The sequence below is a fragment of the Danio rerio genome, chromosome 17, assembly GCF_052040795.2.
Source record: "Danio rerio strain M-AB ecotype USA chromosome 17, GRCz13ab, whole genome shotgun sequence".
Taxonomy (NCBI): domain Eukaryota; kingdom Metazoa; phylum Chordata; class Actinopteri; order Cypriniformes; family Danionidae; genus Danio; species Danio rerio.
This window is the reverse complement of record NC_141037.1, coordinates 44573202-44591201: the sequence shown is the minus strand read 5'-3', so window position 1 is coordinate 44591201 and position 18000 is coordinate 44573202. Positions and strand designations below refer to the sequence as shown.

Below are 18000 nucleotides of genomic sequence, written 5' to 3'. Positions count from 1 at the left end.
CCTACAAAAACGTAAAAAACAAACTCAAACCTATGAAATATGATGCCTTTGTGCTTTGGTTTCTTGCGTAAAAGCGCAAAAGTCCAGCATCTTCACAATCTTGACTAGTGCGCTTGAATGACATTGTCCTGGGAGCACAGTACAAATGTGGAGGCGCTATTGATGCATACTCAGGGCCCATATGCAATAGCTAGTGTATTTATATCTGTGGCTGGAAGATTACTACCAAAACTAATCCCCTCACAGTATAAGCTAACACATGAATTGAAGTTGTATAGCCAACCATTTCTGTATCCTAATAAACAATCCATCAATGTAATTCTTATTTATTTAGCTTTGAGATTATGTTTTAATCTGAATTTTAATAAAAGGTTTTGTGGTCCATGGTCACATTTATCCAATAGTTGTAGAAAAAAAGCACAGTTTAAATTAGTTTTTGATTTACTTTGTTATATTATCACAGCAACTACAGCATTACTGCAACAGATTCATGTAAGTGCTTAAGTGTGGTTCAGAAAATTACTTTGGTGTTTTTCAATAGCGTGAATGAAGCAGAAGTTGGACTGATTGCGTTTGTTTGTCTTGTTTAGGCTTGGGATGATTACCATTTTCAAGGTATACCACGGTTTGAAAAAGTCAAGGTTTTAAAACCTCCAATTTTTTTTGTTATACTGTTCCTTTTTTTACGACAACAGTATCTCCTGCAGAAAGATATCCAAAGTTGCTTTAATACATTGTAAATAAATCTGCTTTTTAAAATAATGAAGACAGCAGAGGTCAATGATCCATTGGAATAAATTAAGCCTGACATGTTTACTGATCCAAAATTAAATGGTTAAAAATAAATAAACCAGGAAAAAGAATAAAAACAATTCAAGGATCCTATAGTTTCATGTTTTGGGTGTCTATTTAAAAATGACACTAAATCAAAAACTAAATACAAATAAAATTATGTAAATGAAAATGATAACACTGGATAAAGGAACAAAGATCTGATGTTTTGGTTGTCTACCTGCAAAAAAATAGCACTGAATAAAAAAAATGAAATATTTTATAAAGCAAATCAGTTAAATCAAAAACATGAAAACAAAAAGAGCAAGGATCTGATGTTTCTCTTGTCTAAAATAAATTCTATTGTGTTCAAAGGGGGAAAAGGACTTTGTTTTTTACCAAGACATTTAAAAAAACTATTTTGGAGCAGAAATCGCAATACTGTGATATTTTTATCCAAGGTTATCATACCGTCAGAATCGTATACCAGACCTTGCCTAGTTTTGGTCATTCAGTTCTTGACCCAAATGGTTGATGGGTGGTTTTTATTTCACATTTAAATTTGTCTAATTCGTTCAGAGTTGTTTTTATCAATTTAAAAAAGGAGAGACTGCTGAGAGAAACTGCAGCATTACAATGAAAAAAAGGAAAAAAAAACAAGAGTATAAGATTTCTTAAAAATGTATATACTGAAAGACCCTATATATAAGCTAACACATGAATTAAAGTTGTACAGTATAGTTAACTATTGCTACATCTTAACAAACCAACCATCAATGTAATTCTTATTCATTCAGCTTTCAGATTTTGTATAAATCTGAATTTAAATAAAAGGGTTTTGTGCTCCATGGTCATATTTATCCAATAGTTGTAGAAAACAGTACAGTATAAAGTATTTTTTTTATTTACTATGTTGTATTATCACAGCAACTACAGCATTACTGCAACAGATTGATTTAAGTATATAAATGTGGTTCAGAAAATTTACTATGCTGTGGTGTTTTTCAATAGCATGAATGAAGCAGAAGTTGAACTGATTGCTTGCTTGATCGTTTTCAAGGTATAACACTGTTTGGGAAAAGTCAAGGATTTGTAAACAGCTAACATATTTTGTTATACTGTTCTTCTCTGTTCTTATATATATATATATATATATATATATATATATATATATATATATATATATATATATATATATATATATATATATATATATATATATATAGACAACTGTATCTCCAGCAGAAAAGACTTCCAAAGTTGCTGTTTTAAATTGTAACTTGAATTGTACTTGAAACTATTGAAGACAGCAGAAGTCAATGGTCCATTTGAATGATTTAGCCTGACATGTTTAATGCTCCAAAATAACTTAAATGTTTCAAATTAAATTAACAAAAACAATTATTTAAAAAAAATCAAGGATCTGATTGTACAAATAAAAATAAAATAATGTAAAAGTATTTCATTAAAAGGTCATGTAAATCAAGAAAATAATAACACTGGATAAACGAACTGATATTTTGGTTGTCTACACACAAAACTATGAAATAATATAAAATAAAATATTTTATTTAAAAAAAAATCAGTTAAAGCAAAAATATGAAAACATAAAAAGAGCAAGGATCTGGTGTTTCTCTTGTCTGAAATAAATTATATTGTGTTCAAAGGGGGAAAAAAGATTTTGTTTTTTACCCATACATTTAAAAAGAAAAGAGACTGTGAAACCGTGAAGGTTATTATAATGTCAGAATCTTATACCAGCCCATGCCTATTCTTGTTTATTTGGTGTTTGACCCAAATGGTTGATAGATGGTTTTTATACCTCTTTTAAACTTGTTTCTAATTCGTTTACAGTTTTTTTTTTTTTTTTTTTATCAATTTAAACTGAGAGACTTCTGAAAGACTACTACCAAAAAAATTTCATACTGCAGCACAGTAAAAAAAACAAAACAAGAGTATAAGATTTTCTTTAAAAAATGTTTTCAAAATTCCATTTATAGTCTAACAATTGAATTGAAAAAGGTTTTTTGTAGAACAATTAAATCTTTGAAAAGTATTTTACAGTGTAAATCTGGGGTGCCTACATTTTTTTTTTCTTATAAAGGGACAAAAACCAAACTTGAATGAAGAAATTGGGCTGAATATATAGCAAACCGAATATATCCTATCATATAACATTAAATTTGCCATGGGTTACTTCCAAATTTATTTGATAATATTTAAAGAACATGAAAAAGTTGCTGTAAATCATATTAACTAATGCAGTATCATTTTTCACATTTTACAATCAATGTTTTATATTTAACTAAACTACAAACTTCCCATTATGTTAGCTACATTTTTAACCTGAGTTTTTGCTGTTAAATAATAAAACTTAATAGACCTATTCATATTCTGAACGTGATGGTTTAACCAAAAAAATGTTTGTGTCACCATTTATTCGCTCTCTTGAAGTTTTCTAGTTCTTAAGTAACTGTACTTCATAAACATTTTCTATCGTTTGTCATTATTTAAACAGTGTATTAATGGATAAAACAAGATATTAACATTTCACTTTACTGTGTGTGTTTGTGAATGAGTTAGAGAGGGAGAGAGACATTTCTTGTGAGAGAATGTGTGACCATATTGTGTGTTGGAGCGAGTGTGTGGAAGTGATGCTGCAGGGTTAGAGGTTGTTCTGTTGCTGGAGCTGAGGGAATATTGAGGGTAACCTGAGCCTCCTCCCATCTGTCTATCCTGCTGCTCCATGAGCCGAGTACAGGTACACACACACACAAAACACCTACAGCTCCTGCAGGTGGCCTCCAGCACATTCACTTTAATTACTCACTGACTTTGTGTGAGTGTGTGTGTTTGTACAATCTGATCAAAACAAAATATATGATTTGGTTTGGTCTCATTGTCTTGCCAGTTGCACTCTAATGTCATGACATGGTGTAAGATGAACCACAGATGAAGTTTACACCTGAATATGAAGTGCACAGTGGATTAATTTGTTTAAACAATCACCCTTTGCTGATTTGGCTAATAGCCTAACATGTTTGTTATGTGATAACAGCTATAGTAATTTATAGTAATGTTTTTGAAACATACTATAGTTTATGATGCTGTATATATTATTGTATTTAATGAATGCTAGAGTATTCTGTAGTATTAGCCATAACTGATAAACTATTAAAAACTCCAGTAAACTGTGGTGAATTGTAGTGTAATATGTGACCTTATCACTCTTAGAAAAAAGGTGCAACAAAGAACAAAACGGGGGGTTCACATCGATTACAGAGAACATTTTTGTTCTTCATAGTACCGTTCACTAAATGGTTCCTTGAAGAACCTTTCTTTCTTTGGCGCTATTTAGAACCTTTTTTTTTTTGGTACTGAAAAGAAACATTTTAATGGTTATTTAAAGAACCTGTAACAGCTTGGTTCTGTATAAAGCCATTTACCAGAAGGTTCATGACCTAAATGCAATAAATAAAGAAAATCCAGGAAGAATGATTAAATATTTGTTGCCTAAACAATTTGTTTTATACATGTCAGTCAAATTATACAATGTTAAATTAGAAAAACACAAAAGTTGATAGTTTTTATTTTTTTATTTTATATGTCAGTGTTAACCATATGAATTCAATAAAGGTGCAGTGCACACAAAAATTTAAATTTACTATAGCATGTCTTTTCAAAACAGTTGAATACTGTAAAGTCATACTAGGTAATTTACTGTGGAACCATTTTATAGTGCAGAGATACACGTGTGGCTACAAAGAACCTTTTGTGACTTAAATGGGTTCCATCACTGTAAAAAAAATGCAGACTTTCACATATTTAATTCATGTTGCCCCAACACAATTGGATTAAGTTAACACTTTTAAAAAATTTGTGGATAAAACATAAAAAATTAAGTTGTCCCAAGGAAATCTCAAGAATTGTGTTGCTTCAGCTCATTTTAATTAAGTAGTTTGAGCAAGCAAAGAAAAATATTTTTTTGAGTGACGAATGTTAAAGGTTCTTCAAAGAACCTTCTACAGCAACAAAGAACCTTTTAAGAACCTTTATTTTGTGTAAAGTGTAAAGCAGGGGATGCCCAAACTTTTTCTTATGAAGGGCCAAATATCTCAAGCTTGATTGAGGTAAATATAGTTGGATGTGTAAATTCCTTGTTTTTAATAATATTTAAAAATAACTAGAAAATTACATTCATTCATTTTCTTTTCGGCTTAGTCTCTTTATTATAGTTTTTCTCTATTGGTTTGGCTCATTTCTTAAAACAGGAATTACATTCTCAAAACAACATGAACAAACCTCCAAAGCACTTGGCCATTGTTCAGAACAGACTTGATTTTCTCATTCATTTCATTAAATTGCAAATGTCTAAGTACATCTTTGCAAATGATTAAGTAGCCGACATTTAGCACAATTTCCAAATGAATAGATCTAGTGGATCTAAACTGATTTTTGATTTTCAGTTTTCATTGTATAAGTCATCACATGCATAATAGTCTGTTTAATTGTCAAAATTAGTCAAGAACTTAACACCATGAATACCATATATGAATACATGGAACATTTGATACATTTATTACTGCAATTGAAAGTCAGGTGAAAGTAGCAAAAGGACTAACAAAGGAGGAATTTCACACATCTCTGATGACCAATCAAGCACTGTAGGCTGCATATCATTGTTTTTTGTTTGTGTGTTTATAATAAAGTATAATTTGTTTTATTACTGCTGAGACTGCAGCTCTGCACAAGACTTTTGGCCAGCGGAGAAATTAAAATGGTCGTGCCGAACTGAGTCTGGTTCTCTTAAGTTTTTTTTTTTCTTCACTCTCCTATTGGTGAAGTTTTTTTCCCTCTCCCCTGTCGCCACTGGCTTGCATGGTTCAGGATCTGAAAAGCTACTCATCGATGAATTTACTCTTCAGTGTTTGGACTCTCAATAATCACTTCAAACGACACTGAACTGAGCTAAACTGAACTGAACTTAAACACTAAAAACTGAACTACCCTGATCCAGTTACTATGATCATTTATGTAAGCTGCATTGACACAATCTACATTGTAAAAGCGCTATACACATAAAGCTGAATTAAATTGAATTGAATTTATTCTGATGTATGGAAATTACTTTGTGTGTGTGATTGATAATGGTTACAATTTCCTTGGCAGTATGAGTGCAATTTGTGATGTCAAACCTTGGAGGCTACTCTTAAACTAAAATCCTTTATAGAAATTTTAGAAATCTTATTCATTTTATTTAGTTTTATACACAATTGCATTCTGTCAAAAGACAAAAAAACAGTGGAGTAAGCATTTTCAAAAACTTGGCTAAGACTGAAAGGTGGACATGAGGGATATTTCACTGGTCCTCTGCGATAGTGACATAACAACTAAACATTTTGACTTGCAGTGCTTACGCAATGTCAAAGGGACAAAGGATTTTGGGGGCAATGGCTGTTTAAATGAGAAGGAAATTTAGTCTTGTCTCACAAGTGAACAGTTTTGGGAAAGATATGAGCTTATGCAAGTGAGCTATAGTGTTGTGCTAAACTGTAAGACTGTTTTACAAAACAATCTTATAGTGTTGAAAATATAATTCCTGTTTCAAGAAATGAACCAAACCAAATGAGAAAAACTTAAATCTGGGGTCGCCACAGCAAAATAAACCGCCAACTTATCCAGCATTTGTTTTATGCAGCAAATGCCCTTCCAGCTGCAGCCCATGTCTGGAAAACATTCATACACTCATACACTACAGACAATTTAGCCTACCCAATTCACCGCATGTCTTTGGAATGTGGGGGTAACCGGAGCACCCGAAGAAAACCCACCCAAACGCAAGGAGAACGTGCAAACTCCATGCACATAGAAATGACAACTGACCCAGCCGAGGCTTGACCAAGCGACCTTCTTGCTGTTAGGCGGCAGCACTTCCTACTGCACCACTGCGTTGCCAGAACTTGTAACAGTAAAAACTTATTTATAACAGAATGAAGTTGCACTAGTTTTTGCCTTGATTTGCTCGCTAATATCTTTATTTGTAGTCTTCTATCCATCGAGGGATGATATTTACATTTAACAAAAGTTACGTCAAATTGGAAATGATGATCTGTTAAAGGCATTCTCCATAACTCCATCCTTCTCACGGTCTTCTCAGATGTGATGGTGGGCCAAATCAAAGATTACAACCAGGAGGGGTTCGAAAGATCCACCGTCACTGGTAAAAGCTTCAGAATTTGTCCTATGCATGAGCTCATTTGTTTTATTTTGACTGCTATCAATTGTGAAGGCATCAAAGAAAGCTTCCAATAAATGCAAACAATAATAGTCCAACATCTAGTTGAGCAAAAATAAACATAGAATCTGAAATAAGTAAAGTCATCTTTCATTACAAATAACTTTTATTTTGAATCTTGGACCTTATTCTTGGAAAAAAAAACTATATAAAGGTTTAAAGTGGCACATATAAAAGTAATTTTGATACTATCTAGGCTATTTTTGTAATCCATGTTATTTTTACAAAAGAGATTAGAAAACTGAAGCTCTACATTATTAATAATATTATGTTTTTTTTTTTTGTATTATTCAGGTGGCCAAATTCTGTCTTGAGGAGAGTTGAATGTGCTGCCAAGTTTGTCATTTGCACAATAAATTTCAATTTTTTAATTTGTTTTTTTATTTAAAACTTTAACAGACTCATTTTCCCTAATGATATATGATGTAATAATTTTTTTTTTTTTCATATTTCTTTATTGACGTCACATTGAAACAATGGGTAGCACGATTGCCTCACATCAAACCAGCTTGCTGGTTTGAGCCCCAGCTGGGCTAGTTGGAATTTCTGTGTGGAGTTTGCATGTTCTCCCCGTGTTCATGTGGAATTACACAGGGTGCTCCGTTTTCCCTCACAGTCCAAAGACGTGCTATAGGTTGAATAAGCAAAATTGGCCATGGTATGTGAATGTGGGAGTGTATAGGTGTTTCCCAGTGTGTTGGGTTGCGGCTGTGAAGGGCATCCCCTGTGTAAAACATATGCTGAATAAATTCAAACAATATATTGCAAAATAAATTACAACCTACAACATTTCAATGAAAAGTTTCAATTTTTTTTTGCTTCTCTTGATTTTTTTCTCTTTTTAAAATGTGTATTTAATATTTTTCTATAACATATAAACTTAGGTGTAGTTTTTGGACTGTCATCGCAAGTTAGATTATTTTGTTAGATGAGCTCCAGATATGGCTTCAGTACTGACTAATCTAACGTATATTCACAAATATAATAGCTTTCTATTAAAATATTAGTTTAAAAGATAGATTTGTGAGGGGTGTACTTATATATGATGTGCACTCTATCTTTCCTGTGAGATGTTTGTGTACTGTAGCCAATAATAGAACAAAATTAATCAAACTCTGTCCAGATTCAATAATGGCTGTGCTGAAATGTATTACAGGGGTCATTATTACATAGGCTGACTCTTTAAATGATTTCAGCAGAGTTTACAACATTGGTGACTTCAGCATTCAGAACAGATTTGAAATCATGGGGCTGCACTTTAAATTATATATAAGAAAAATAGTTTTGAATGTTGACTTTTTTTTGTAAATGCTGTCGTACTGCTTCATGCCGTTTTTAAGTTGTTTTGTTACCTGTAGATAAACAGTTTGTAAATGCAAAGAAAAATAATATAAAATATTCCCAAGCTTACTTTGTTCCTGTAACATCACATCTCTGTTATAAACAATAATGTGCTAATGGTTTAAAGACTTGTTGTCATCCACATTTCATACACAGCAATAACTTGTCACAGACTATTGTTCAGAAAACAGTGGTGTTGTGGGGCAAATATGCACGAACAGAAGCTTTTGTTTCAGCTGAAAATATTTTATTCGAGTAGACAACACGGACGCACATATAAAGCGCTAGGTAGCAAACATTTAGGAAAATAAGCTGTTTACGTAGAAAAGGATTGCATCTATAAGAGCTTCACGTTTCAAGGGAGCGCACAAAACCCAAGACAAGATGATCTCGACAACGATTCGACTGCAACATGTGACACAGGGGAGAAAAGTCACTTAATAATTTACACAAAGCCATTGAAAATAAATAAATACATAAATAAATAAAATATTACGAATAAACATATTACAATAATTTTACATCATGATAGTAAGCTGTAATCGTGTGCCGACATTCAAAAACAATCATTACACTTAAGAGTTCTTAAGGCAGTAGTTTGATGTGTATTTCTCTAAAGGCATTTCTGGCTACTAAAGGGAAACTTTTCAAGATTTGTTGTCGTAGTTTTCAGTAAGAAAAGAGAGAGAGAGAGAGAGAGAGAGAGAGAGAGAGAGAACATTTCAGTCCTGTAATTCACATACTAGATTAAAGCTACATACGTGAAACGCACAGCATGTGAATTCAAGGCAGAGGTACATCAACATTTCTTAGGTCTAGGAGCTATTACATTACCATGTGTGCAAGGGTTCTAGAAAAATACCTTTTTAAGGACCAAACTAATACTTTTCTCCAGACTTTTCTAGTGAAGGATTGAATGAAGAAAATAGATCGTTCTAAAGGACGGGCCGGTGTGGGCTCTTCTTCAGCAGGCGTTACGTACGGGCATCTGGAGCAGGATGACTTGTCTGTTTTCGGTGGGGTGGCATTTGTTGATGTGCCTGGTGAGACCCGGCGAGCTGTAGAAAGTGGCAGGGCAGAACTTGCAGGGAAACGCCTGGGCGTCGTCGTGCAGGAGACGCAGGTGTCGCTCCAGACTCGCCCGGTTGGGGAGCTTCTCTCCGCAAGCCGGGCACGTGAGACAGTCCGCGGGGCTCAGATTGAGCGGAGCTGGGCTTTGGCGGTCCTCCGAAGGCATAGCGTCGGGGCTTTCCGCGCTGCGAAAAGCCTCCCCGAGGATTTGATTTTGGAGCGCTTGGTGTCCCAGGATGTGCTTCCTCAGGTACGCTTGGCGTTTGAATCTCTTCCCGCAGTGTTGGCAGTCGTAGAGCCCGTCCTCGGAGCCGGATTCAGACAGACCCGGGCTCGGGGTGTCTCTGTCGCTGGGGAACTCGGCTCTCAGCTCTTCGGGGAAAGGCTTGGCGGGTTGGAGGGCTTGTTTCGGCGCGCTCTGCACGCGCGGTTTGTGCCAGCGCCGGTGGGAGGCCAGGTTCGCCGGACAGCTGAAGACTTTCTCGCACTCGGGACACCTGTACTCCACCCGCACTATCCGTGAGCATTTGTGCTGTGCCAGAGAGAACGGGTCCGAGTATTCTTCTTTGCAAAGCTGGCAGATGAACTCTCCCAGAGGCTTGTTGGTGCCACCCGAAGACGGTCGGGGCTTCAGGTCCACGGGCCCCTCTTTGATTTTTAGGCCCAGCACCGGGGATGTAGTTACCTCGTCCTCGAAGTTGAGCTTGCGTATGGCTTTGGGTTTCTTGGCGCTTTTGCTGCTGACTTTACGCTCGGCGGCGTCAGCGGAAGGTCTTTTGGCTCCGGTCTGGATGGCGGGGGCGTGAGCGCCGCTGGCTGTTCCGCTCCGGTTACTGTTACTGGTGCCGATTTTCAAGTCGACCGGCGCGAACAGAAGATGATGGTCCAGGCTGGTGAGAGAGGCGGGAGTCGGGAAAGATTCGGCAGAGATGGGCGAGCCGAGGTTGAGGCTCCTTTCGAAATATTTCCTATCATGATCCTTGCTGACTGGCCGGGTGGGGCTGTACAGGGCTTGGTACACCGCCTCTGGGTTGCCGAACTGCACAGGCTTGTGGACGGGCACCGGCGCCTCTGCTCCGGCCGACGGGAACGCCAAGAGGATGCTGTCTGGCTTGGAGGCGCTGGGCGCGGGTGAGGATAAGGCGATCTGTGCGATCGGACATTCTGGAGTGGGTCCTCCATCCTCGTCTGTGCGTATCCGATACGAAACGAGCGCAGCTTTCTTGTTCCTTTTCACGAGGAATCCTTTGGGCATGTCGGCGGATGGATGGGGCGAGGATGACAAGGCACAACGAGATGAAATCCGGAGCCACGAACGCGCCGTCCGCCTCCCTCCCTATGAGAGATGCTTTTGCTCCTCAACGCATAGCTGCACTCTTTTTAAGCCGGAATGATGTTATTGTTCTCGCCCCTCATCGCTTCGTCCTCGTCCAATCAGGGGCGAGCGATGATCTCTGTGGAATTGCCCGTGGGAGGGCTGAGAGACTCGGACCGGCCGCAGCAGAGCAGATGTACCTGGCCTTTATTGTAGTAATGCGCGCAGCTCGCTATTCACGGTCTGATGGAGATGTATGGAGAGAAGCGCGTGCCGCGGCTGCAGGGGACAGAAGGAAATGTCACTCACGGCCATCATCATCCTCCTCCTCCTCATCATCAGAATTTCAAATGACCGACAACAAAGAAAGTTCTTTCTGAATGCTTATTTTAGAAGGAGAATGTCTTAACTTACATCTTAGTGTATTTCTGCATGAAATGTGTTATGTGGACTCGTTTTATAACTTTTAAACATGCAAATAATTTCGGCACACTATGGACAGTTAATATTAACTATTGCATATTGCAGAATAAATTGCACGTTGACGGTATATTTGCGTTTAATGAAATTGGATTTATATATAGTTATATATATTTTTCTGATTCTTTTAAGTATTTAAAGTGTATTAAGTTATTATGACATTATACACTGTCCGAAAAAAGGTTATTTAAAAACTGCACTTTGAAATGTCCCCAATATGAATAAGGTCCTTTAAAATATGTATCAAAAATAGTTATAAACACTAAACTAAAGGTAGAAAAAAGAAAACCGACAATTTACAGCCATTAGTGCCTTAAAATGCTTTGTCTTTTTTTTTAGTGTAAACGGTTTCACTGTTATTGTACAGGTTTAATCCAAAGTTTACGTAGAAGAAAATTAAATTGTAATTCAGTCAAATCTGTAATTTCATGTAGAAATGTGTGGACATTTGAAATTGTTTGTATCTGTTGGTTCACTTCTGTTACGTTATCTCATGTTATTAGTTCTCATTCGTGAAACACTGTAGGTTAAACATATCCACAGTGCTTCATGTGTGTGTGCGCACAAATGTGGACATTGGGAGAGATTTGTAATGCCACGCGTCTGTCTTAGGGCAGTATAAATCAGCTGGCTAACACATGCATAAGTCATCAGAAGAAGCCCTCATCTCTGCACACAATGGCCGCGTCTGGCCAGCCGTCACAGGCTTTTTTGCCTTTGAAAAGCAAATTGACCTCTACAGGGATACACGAGCAATCTGGCCAAAAGAGGGACGCGTGCTGGACACAATCAAAGATGATGGCTGACCTCGAGGTCAAGCCCTGGGTCAGCCATCATTGCATTTCTTCAAACACCATGACCAGTGACAACTCTGAAGCCCGTCCAGGCTTTTTTGGTACAATCTTGTGTCGTGTACACCTTCAAACACAGTCCAAAAGTCACACACATTTCCCGTAAATACAGCTACAACATATTCAATAAAATGACTTGCAAAATATGATTTAAATTGATAAATAGGTTTACAGGTATTGCGTCGTATCTGATAATTTCTCGAATGTTCGAATCATCTTCAAAATGCACAAAATGTTCTTTTACTTTTAAATAAAGTAATCAATGATGTATTTGGAGATGTGCACAATTGTTCAAATCTCCAATGAAAACCCAAATAGAAAAACAAAGTTTGCTTTTTGTACTTTTAAAATAACTTGAGCAGTTTATTATAAACAAAAGTATAATTTGTGATGCTTTCTTAGAAGCTTTCCAACGGATCTTATTTTCTGCTCTGTGAAACAGTTGCTTTAAATTCTCTTTTGCGCGCATAATTGGACAGACGTGTTGCACGGGTTTGCATTCAGCTATTGTCCCCCTCATTAGCATAAAGCTGCTGTATGACCGAGTCAAATAATTGCTCAGGCATTGAGATATGCGCCTGCCACCATTCTCCCCTGCAGTTTTGCAAATATTACAGCACTAGCTGAGTTCAGCAGGACAGAAATGTGCTTAAACTATAACACAGTTACGCGGCGCTTCATCTTAATTGTTGCTTTAAAACGCATAACTTAATCTTGATTTTAGATATCGCGCTCGCTCTCTCTTGATCAGAACATGTTTTGCTCTGTTAACATTCTCTGAAGTTTGTTTGTCTTGGTCTCACCCAACACAAAGCAATTCGATGGCATTTTAATGAGACTGCGTGCGTGCGCACCGGCCGTATGTGCGCGTGTTTGCTGTGTGGCGCGTGCTTGTCGCGTCTTATTTGCATACAGCTGCTTTGCCGGCGCGCGCCCCTCCCCTGCAGGCCACGAGCCCCCCTCAATGCGAGCACAGTGAACACTTATCAACATATTTCTCTAAACTCATAAGCAGACAAACGTGCGCTTTTAACAGGATGCCTCGAGGGGTTACTAGCTCACGTGGTTTCATGCCAAAAGTAAAACGCAGACTACATGATGAGAATGCTTTACAGCAGCTGTATAATCATTAGGGTTTCACGATTAGTTGTGCTTAAATATAACATAAAACAAACAAAAGTTATTCGAAGAGATATTTATTTTCTAAAGAGACATGCATGAGAAGGTTGATTAAATGTTTAGTACTCCGATTGATTTGGTTAATGTGTAGTGGTGCGGGTCATTTACACTGCTCCATCCACAGGCGGACAGAGGCTACTGCAGCACTCAACTTGAACACTTTTCTTCTCTGAATTATAACAGAAACGCAAAAATGATACATTTGTGGCTTGTTTAAATGTGTAAACGATCTTCTGTCATAAGCAAATTATGTCATAATACACAAAAAATAGCAAGTTTAAGTAGAAAAATGATAGCCATACTGTTAAATGAGAGCACTAGTAAATCTTGTTTTGAAGCATAGGTTATATCTGCATATATATCATTCGTTTTCTTTTTGGCGCACTACCTTTATTAATCAGGGGTCACTACAGCTGAATAAACCGCCAATTTATCCATTACATGTTTTACGAAGTGGATGTCTTTCCAGCTGCAACCCATTACTGGGAAACACCCGTACACTTATTTACACACATACACTACGAACATTTTAGCTTACCCAATTCACCTACAGCGCATGTCTTTGGACTTGCAGGAGCTGAAGCAGCCGGAGGAAACCCACGCGATAACGGAGAGAACATGCAAATTCCACACTGAAATGCCAACTGACCCAGCCGAGACTCAAACTAGGGACCTTCTTGTTGTGAGGTGACAGCCCTACCCACTGTGCCATATATATATAAGTATATTTTGAATCATATATTCAATTTTCAATTTACATAAAAACGTGTAACCTTTTTAGGGAAAGTAATGTAACATTTTACTTGAAGGGGTGTCATGAAAACTTTATAATCATGGCATGACAGGTCATGAATGTGAATGAGATTTTATGCATGCTTATTACAACTATTAATAAGTGTCATTTGCTCAGTCATTTGATTTTAGATACAAAGACGACATTGTTTGTTATGACAAATTTACATTACCAGAAAAACATAACTTATCATAAATCTATCATAAACATGATCTATTTATGTCAAATTGTCATAACAATTGTAGCCAGCCTGGGTGGTATTTTGTTTTCTCAAAAAGTGGACCTTTTTGCTGTGTTTTGACTCATTTTTTATTTAATTATGATATTTAACTACGGCAATTTAGTGACGTTTTAATTATTATTATCATTATTATTGCTGGATTGTCAGATGGTCGGATTAGCTTATCGCACACTTTTTGTTGTACAAAACATTTTTTTAAAAGATCAAGAATAAAGAAATATGAACAGACTGTTTATTTTAGGCTATTTTATGATGTATCAGTAGTGGAAAAATAGCAATCTGTTTAAGTTTTACATTTAAAACTGTGGTCTATTGTCATTTATTAGGCAAATTTCAAACTGGCCAGCCCTCTTAATTTTCCTCAGTCAGAATTTGACCATTTGGATAATAATAATAATAATAATAATAATAATAATAATAATAATAATAATAACTTAATAAAGTTTTCTTGTAAAAGGTACATTTGAAAATTCATAGATATTAACAATAGCTTAATAAGTATTAATATAGGCCGCTATCTTTTTTTTTTTTTTTTTTTTTAAGATGAAGGTCCAAGATTTAGAATAAAGGTTACTTGTAAAATATTTTCTCTATAGCAGAGATGTCAAACTCAATTCCTGGTGGGCCGCAGCAATTAAACACAACTGATCAAACTAATTGAGTCCTTCAGGCTTGTTTGACACCTACAGGTAAGTGTGTTGGAGCAGGGTTGGAACTAAACTATGCAGAGCTGCGGCCCTCCAGCAATTGAGTTTGACATCCCTGCTCTATAATAACAGTACATTGAAAGTTGACTTGCATCACATTTCGCTTGGTCCTAAAGCCTTTTTCGATTGGTTATTTTGATAATTTATAATGGCATAGCAGTTAAAATAAGACTAATGAGCTCCTTCGAATCAACCGACCCCCCTGGCTACGGGCCTGCAGTTGTTATAAGCATGAATTAAAAAAAATTACAATTATGACATTTGTTATATCATGATTATAACGGTTTAATGACAGTCTTTTGAACACCTTTAAAGAAAACTGTTACCTTTGCTTTTAAAGAGTATTTATATATACTCTTATATAATATATCCCCCTTTTACCCAACATTTCCATCAGGGTGCTGAAATTGCTGCGCTCATGAGGCCGCTGTCCATGGTTCTGAAAGCAGCATAAGTTCTGTCTGCTTCCCTTGCACTGAAGGCACTTCTAACCGAGCTGACACCAGATGAAGGACATGCAGGTGGAACGTCAAACACTCGTTGACAGGCACATGCACGCAATTATGTCTGTGAAGAAAATAAACCAGCCTGTGTTAAGACTGCCGCACGACGCGTTTCCCGAACATAGCATTTCCAGCATTGACACACAGCTCGTTAGCTGCCATCATTTGCATTCCCGTGTAATTGTGCATCATCCTTGATTTGTATATGATCTTCCTTATTAGCCCATATAATGGGGTTAATAAGAGGCAGCTCATTGCACTTATCGTTCCTGTGCCGAGAGGAGGCAAGAACAGAGGCAGGACTTAATGAATTGTATCAGTCTTTTCATCTGCAGGAGTAGTGCTCCCACACGAACATTAATATGATTCTGCAAATGGAGGGAAGTGCTGCAGCCTGGGCCAGAGACATAAAAGATTGGACTCAAATTAATTTAGGCCTAATTAGACTGTGGGCGTCAGGGAGTGGTTTGCATAATAAGAGCCTGCAAATGAGATCAGATGCTTGGCTTAAGGCAATGCCTTTACATCATCCTGAAACGCGACACGACAAAGGGTTTGACCTGTGTTTAGTTCACGGAGGTCGACGGACACTGTTGGCTGTGGCGTGATGGATGTTGACCACACTTTGGAGCGCGCAGTTGTATTCTCATTGTCAATCAAATAAGTCTGTCAAGCCGAAATCAAGAATGAAAAATAGAATTGTTACAAGCATACATCCATACCACAAGAGTTGAAGGCAAACATGATCATGCTCAATACTAATGTTGATTCCTAAAACATGACATAAAATCCATCGCCAGGGCATGAGCTGATCTTATGAAAACGTACAAAATTCATGCTGTCCATCCATCCATCCACCCACCCACCCATCCATCCATCCATCCATCCATCCATCTGTTTACTTATCTCTGCCTACTTATCTGTCTGTTTGTAATTTTTGTTTGTTTGTCTGTCTCTTCATTCTTCTGCTTGATTGTCCGTCTCCTTGTCTGTCTTTGTGTATCTCTGTCTGTCTGTCCATTTGTTTGTCTGTTTATATGCTGTCTGCCAGTCTATCCATACATCCATCCATCCATCCATCCATCTATTCATCCATCTATTCATCAATCCATCCATCCATCCATCCATCCATCCATCCATCCATCCATCCATTTTCTTTACTCTGTGTCTACTTAACTGTTTTTCTGTCTGTACGTCCATTTGTCTGTCCATTTGTTTGTCCGTTCTTCTGCTCGTTTTTTATGTTTGTCTGTCTTCTTGTTGGTCTGTCCATTGGTTTGTCTGCCTGTCCCTTTGTTTGTTTGTCTGTCTGCTTGTTACAATCTATCTATCTATCTATCTATCTATCTATCTATCTATCTATCTATCTATCTATCTATCTATCTATCTATCTATCTATCTATCTATCTATCTATCTATCTATCTATCTATCTATCTATCTATCATCCATCCATCCATCCATCCATCCATCCATCCATCCATCCATCCATCCATCCATCCATCCATCCATCCATCCATCCATCCATCCATCCATCCATCCATCCATCCATCCATCCATCTATCTATCTATCTATCTATCTATCTATCTATCTATCTATCTATCTATCTATCTATCTCAGTATGTTTGTTTTCTTCACTCTTTGTCTACTTTTCTGTCTGTATGTCCATTTGTTATCTGTCTGTTTGTTTGTCCATTTGTATGTTTGTCTGTCTCTGTGTGTCTGTCTCTGTCTGTCTGTCTGTTTGTTTGTCGGCCTGTCTTTTTGTCTGTCTGTCTGTCAATTTGTCTGTCTGCCTGTCCAGTTCATTTCATGTTTTTCTACACCTCCATGACCCTTGAGCTCTGCACAATCAAAGACGATCTGCGCTATGCTAATTGTGTAGAAATAAATTCTCCATCAAATGATTTGACATTAATCATCCTGCATGTGCTCCAGAATCTCTGAGTTGATTTGTGTCGTCAATCACATGATCAGCCGTGATGAGCATCTACAGCACTGATGGAGATTACAAGCAATGTGATTAGATAATCAAATCCAGACCCCTTTCTCTATAGCCTGATGTTGTTTGTTGCCGTTCATAATCCTTTTTGAATTATGCCTTATTTTATCTTACATATCAGAGCCATTGCTTTATAATGAATAATTCTTCATAACAAATAAAGACTGAAGAAATTACAGACTGAATTGAAAAGTTGACAAATGTAAATAAGAGATTTTGAAATACTATTGAAAATATGTTTGCTGTTGCCTGTGTGTTATTCCTCAGTCAATATGATTCGCTTGCTAGAGGGTTGTATAGGATTAACTAGACTCTTCTAGCTGGTTACAGGATGGTGGATAACCGGTCAAAGGGTGAAAAGGTCAGTTAAGCCCACCCACAAGACTCTGCGTCAATAGGTCTATAGTGTGCCAACAACACTGTCAAAAACACAATTGCTTACGACTGTCCAT

At 37.0% G+C, this 18000-nt stretch overlaps 1 protein-coding gene across 1 annotated transcript; it reads right to left on the bottom strand.

The window, feature by feature from the left end:
* Positions 1-8637: 8637 nt before the first annotated feature.
* insm1b (insulinoma-associated 1b) lies at positions 8638-10836 on the bottom strand. The gene is given in 1 exon segment (NM_199658.1): positions 8638-10836. A coding segment is annotated over 1 exon segment (1362 nt). The 5' UTR covers positions 10734-10836; the 3' UTR covers positions 8638-9371.
* Between the last annotated feature and the right edge of the window lie 7164 nt (positions 10837-18000).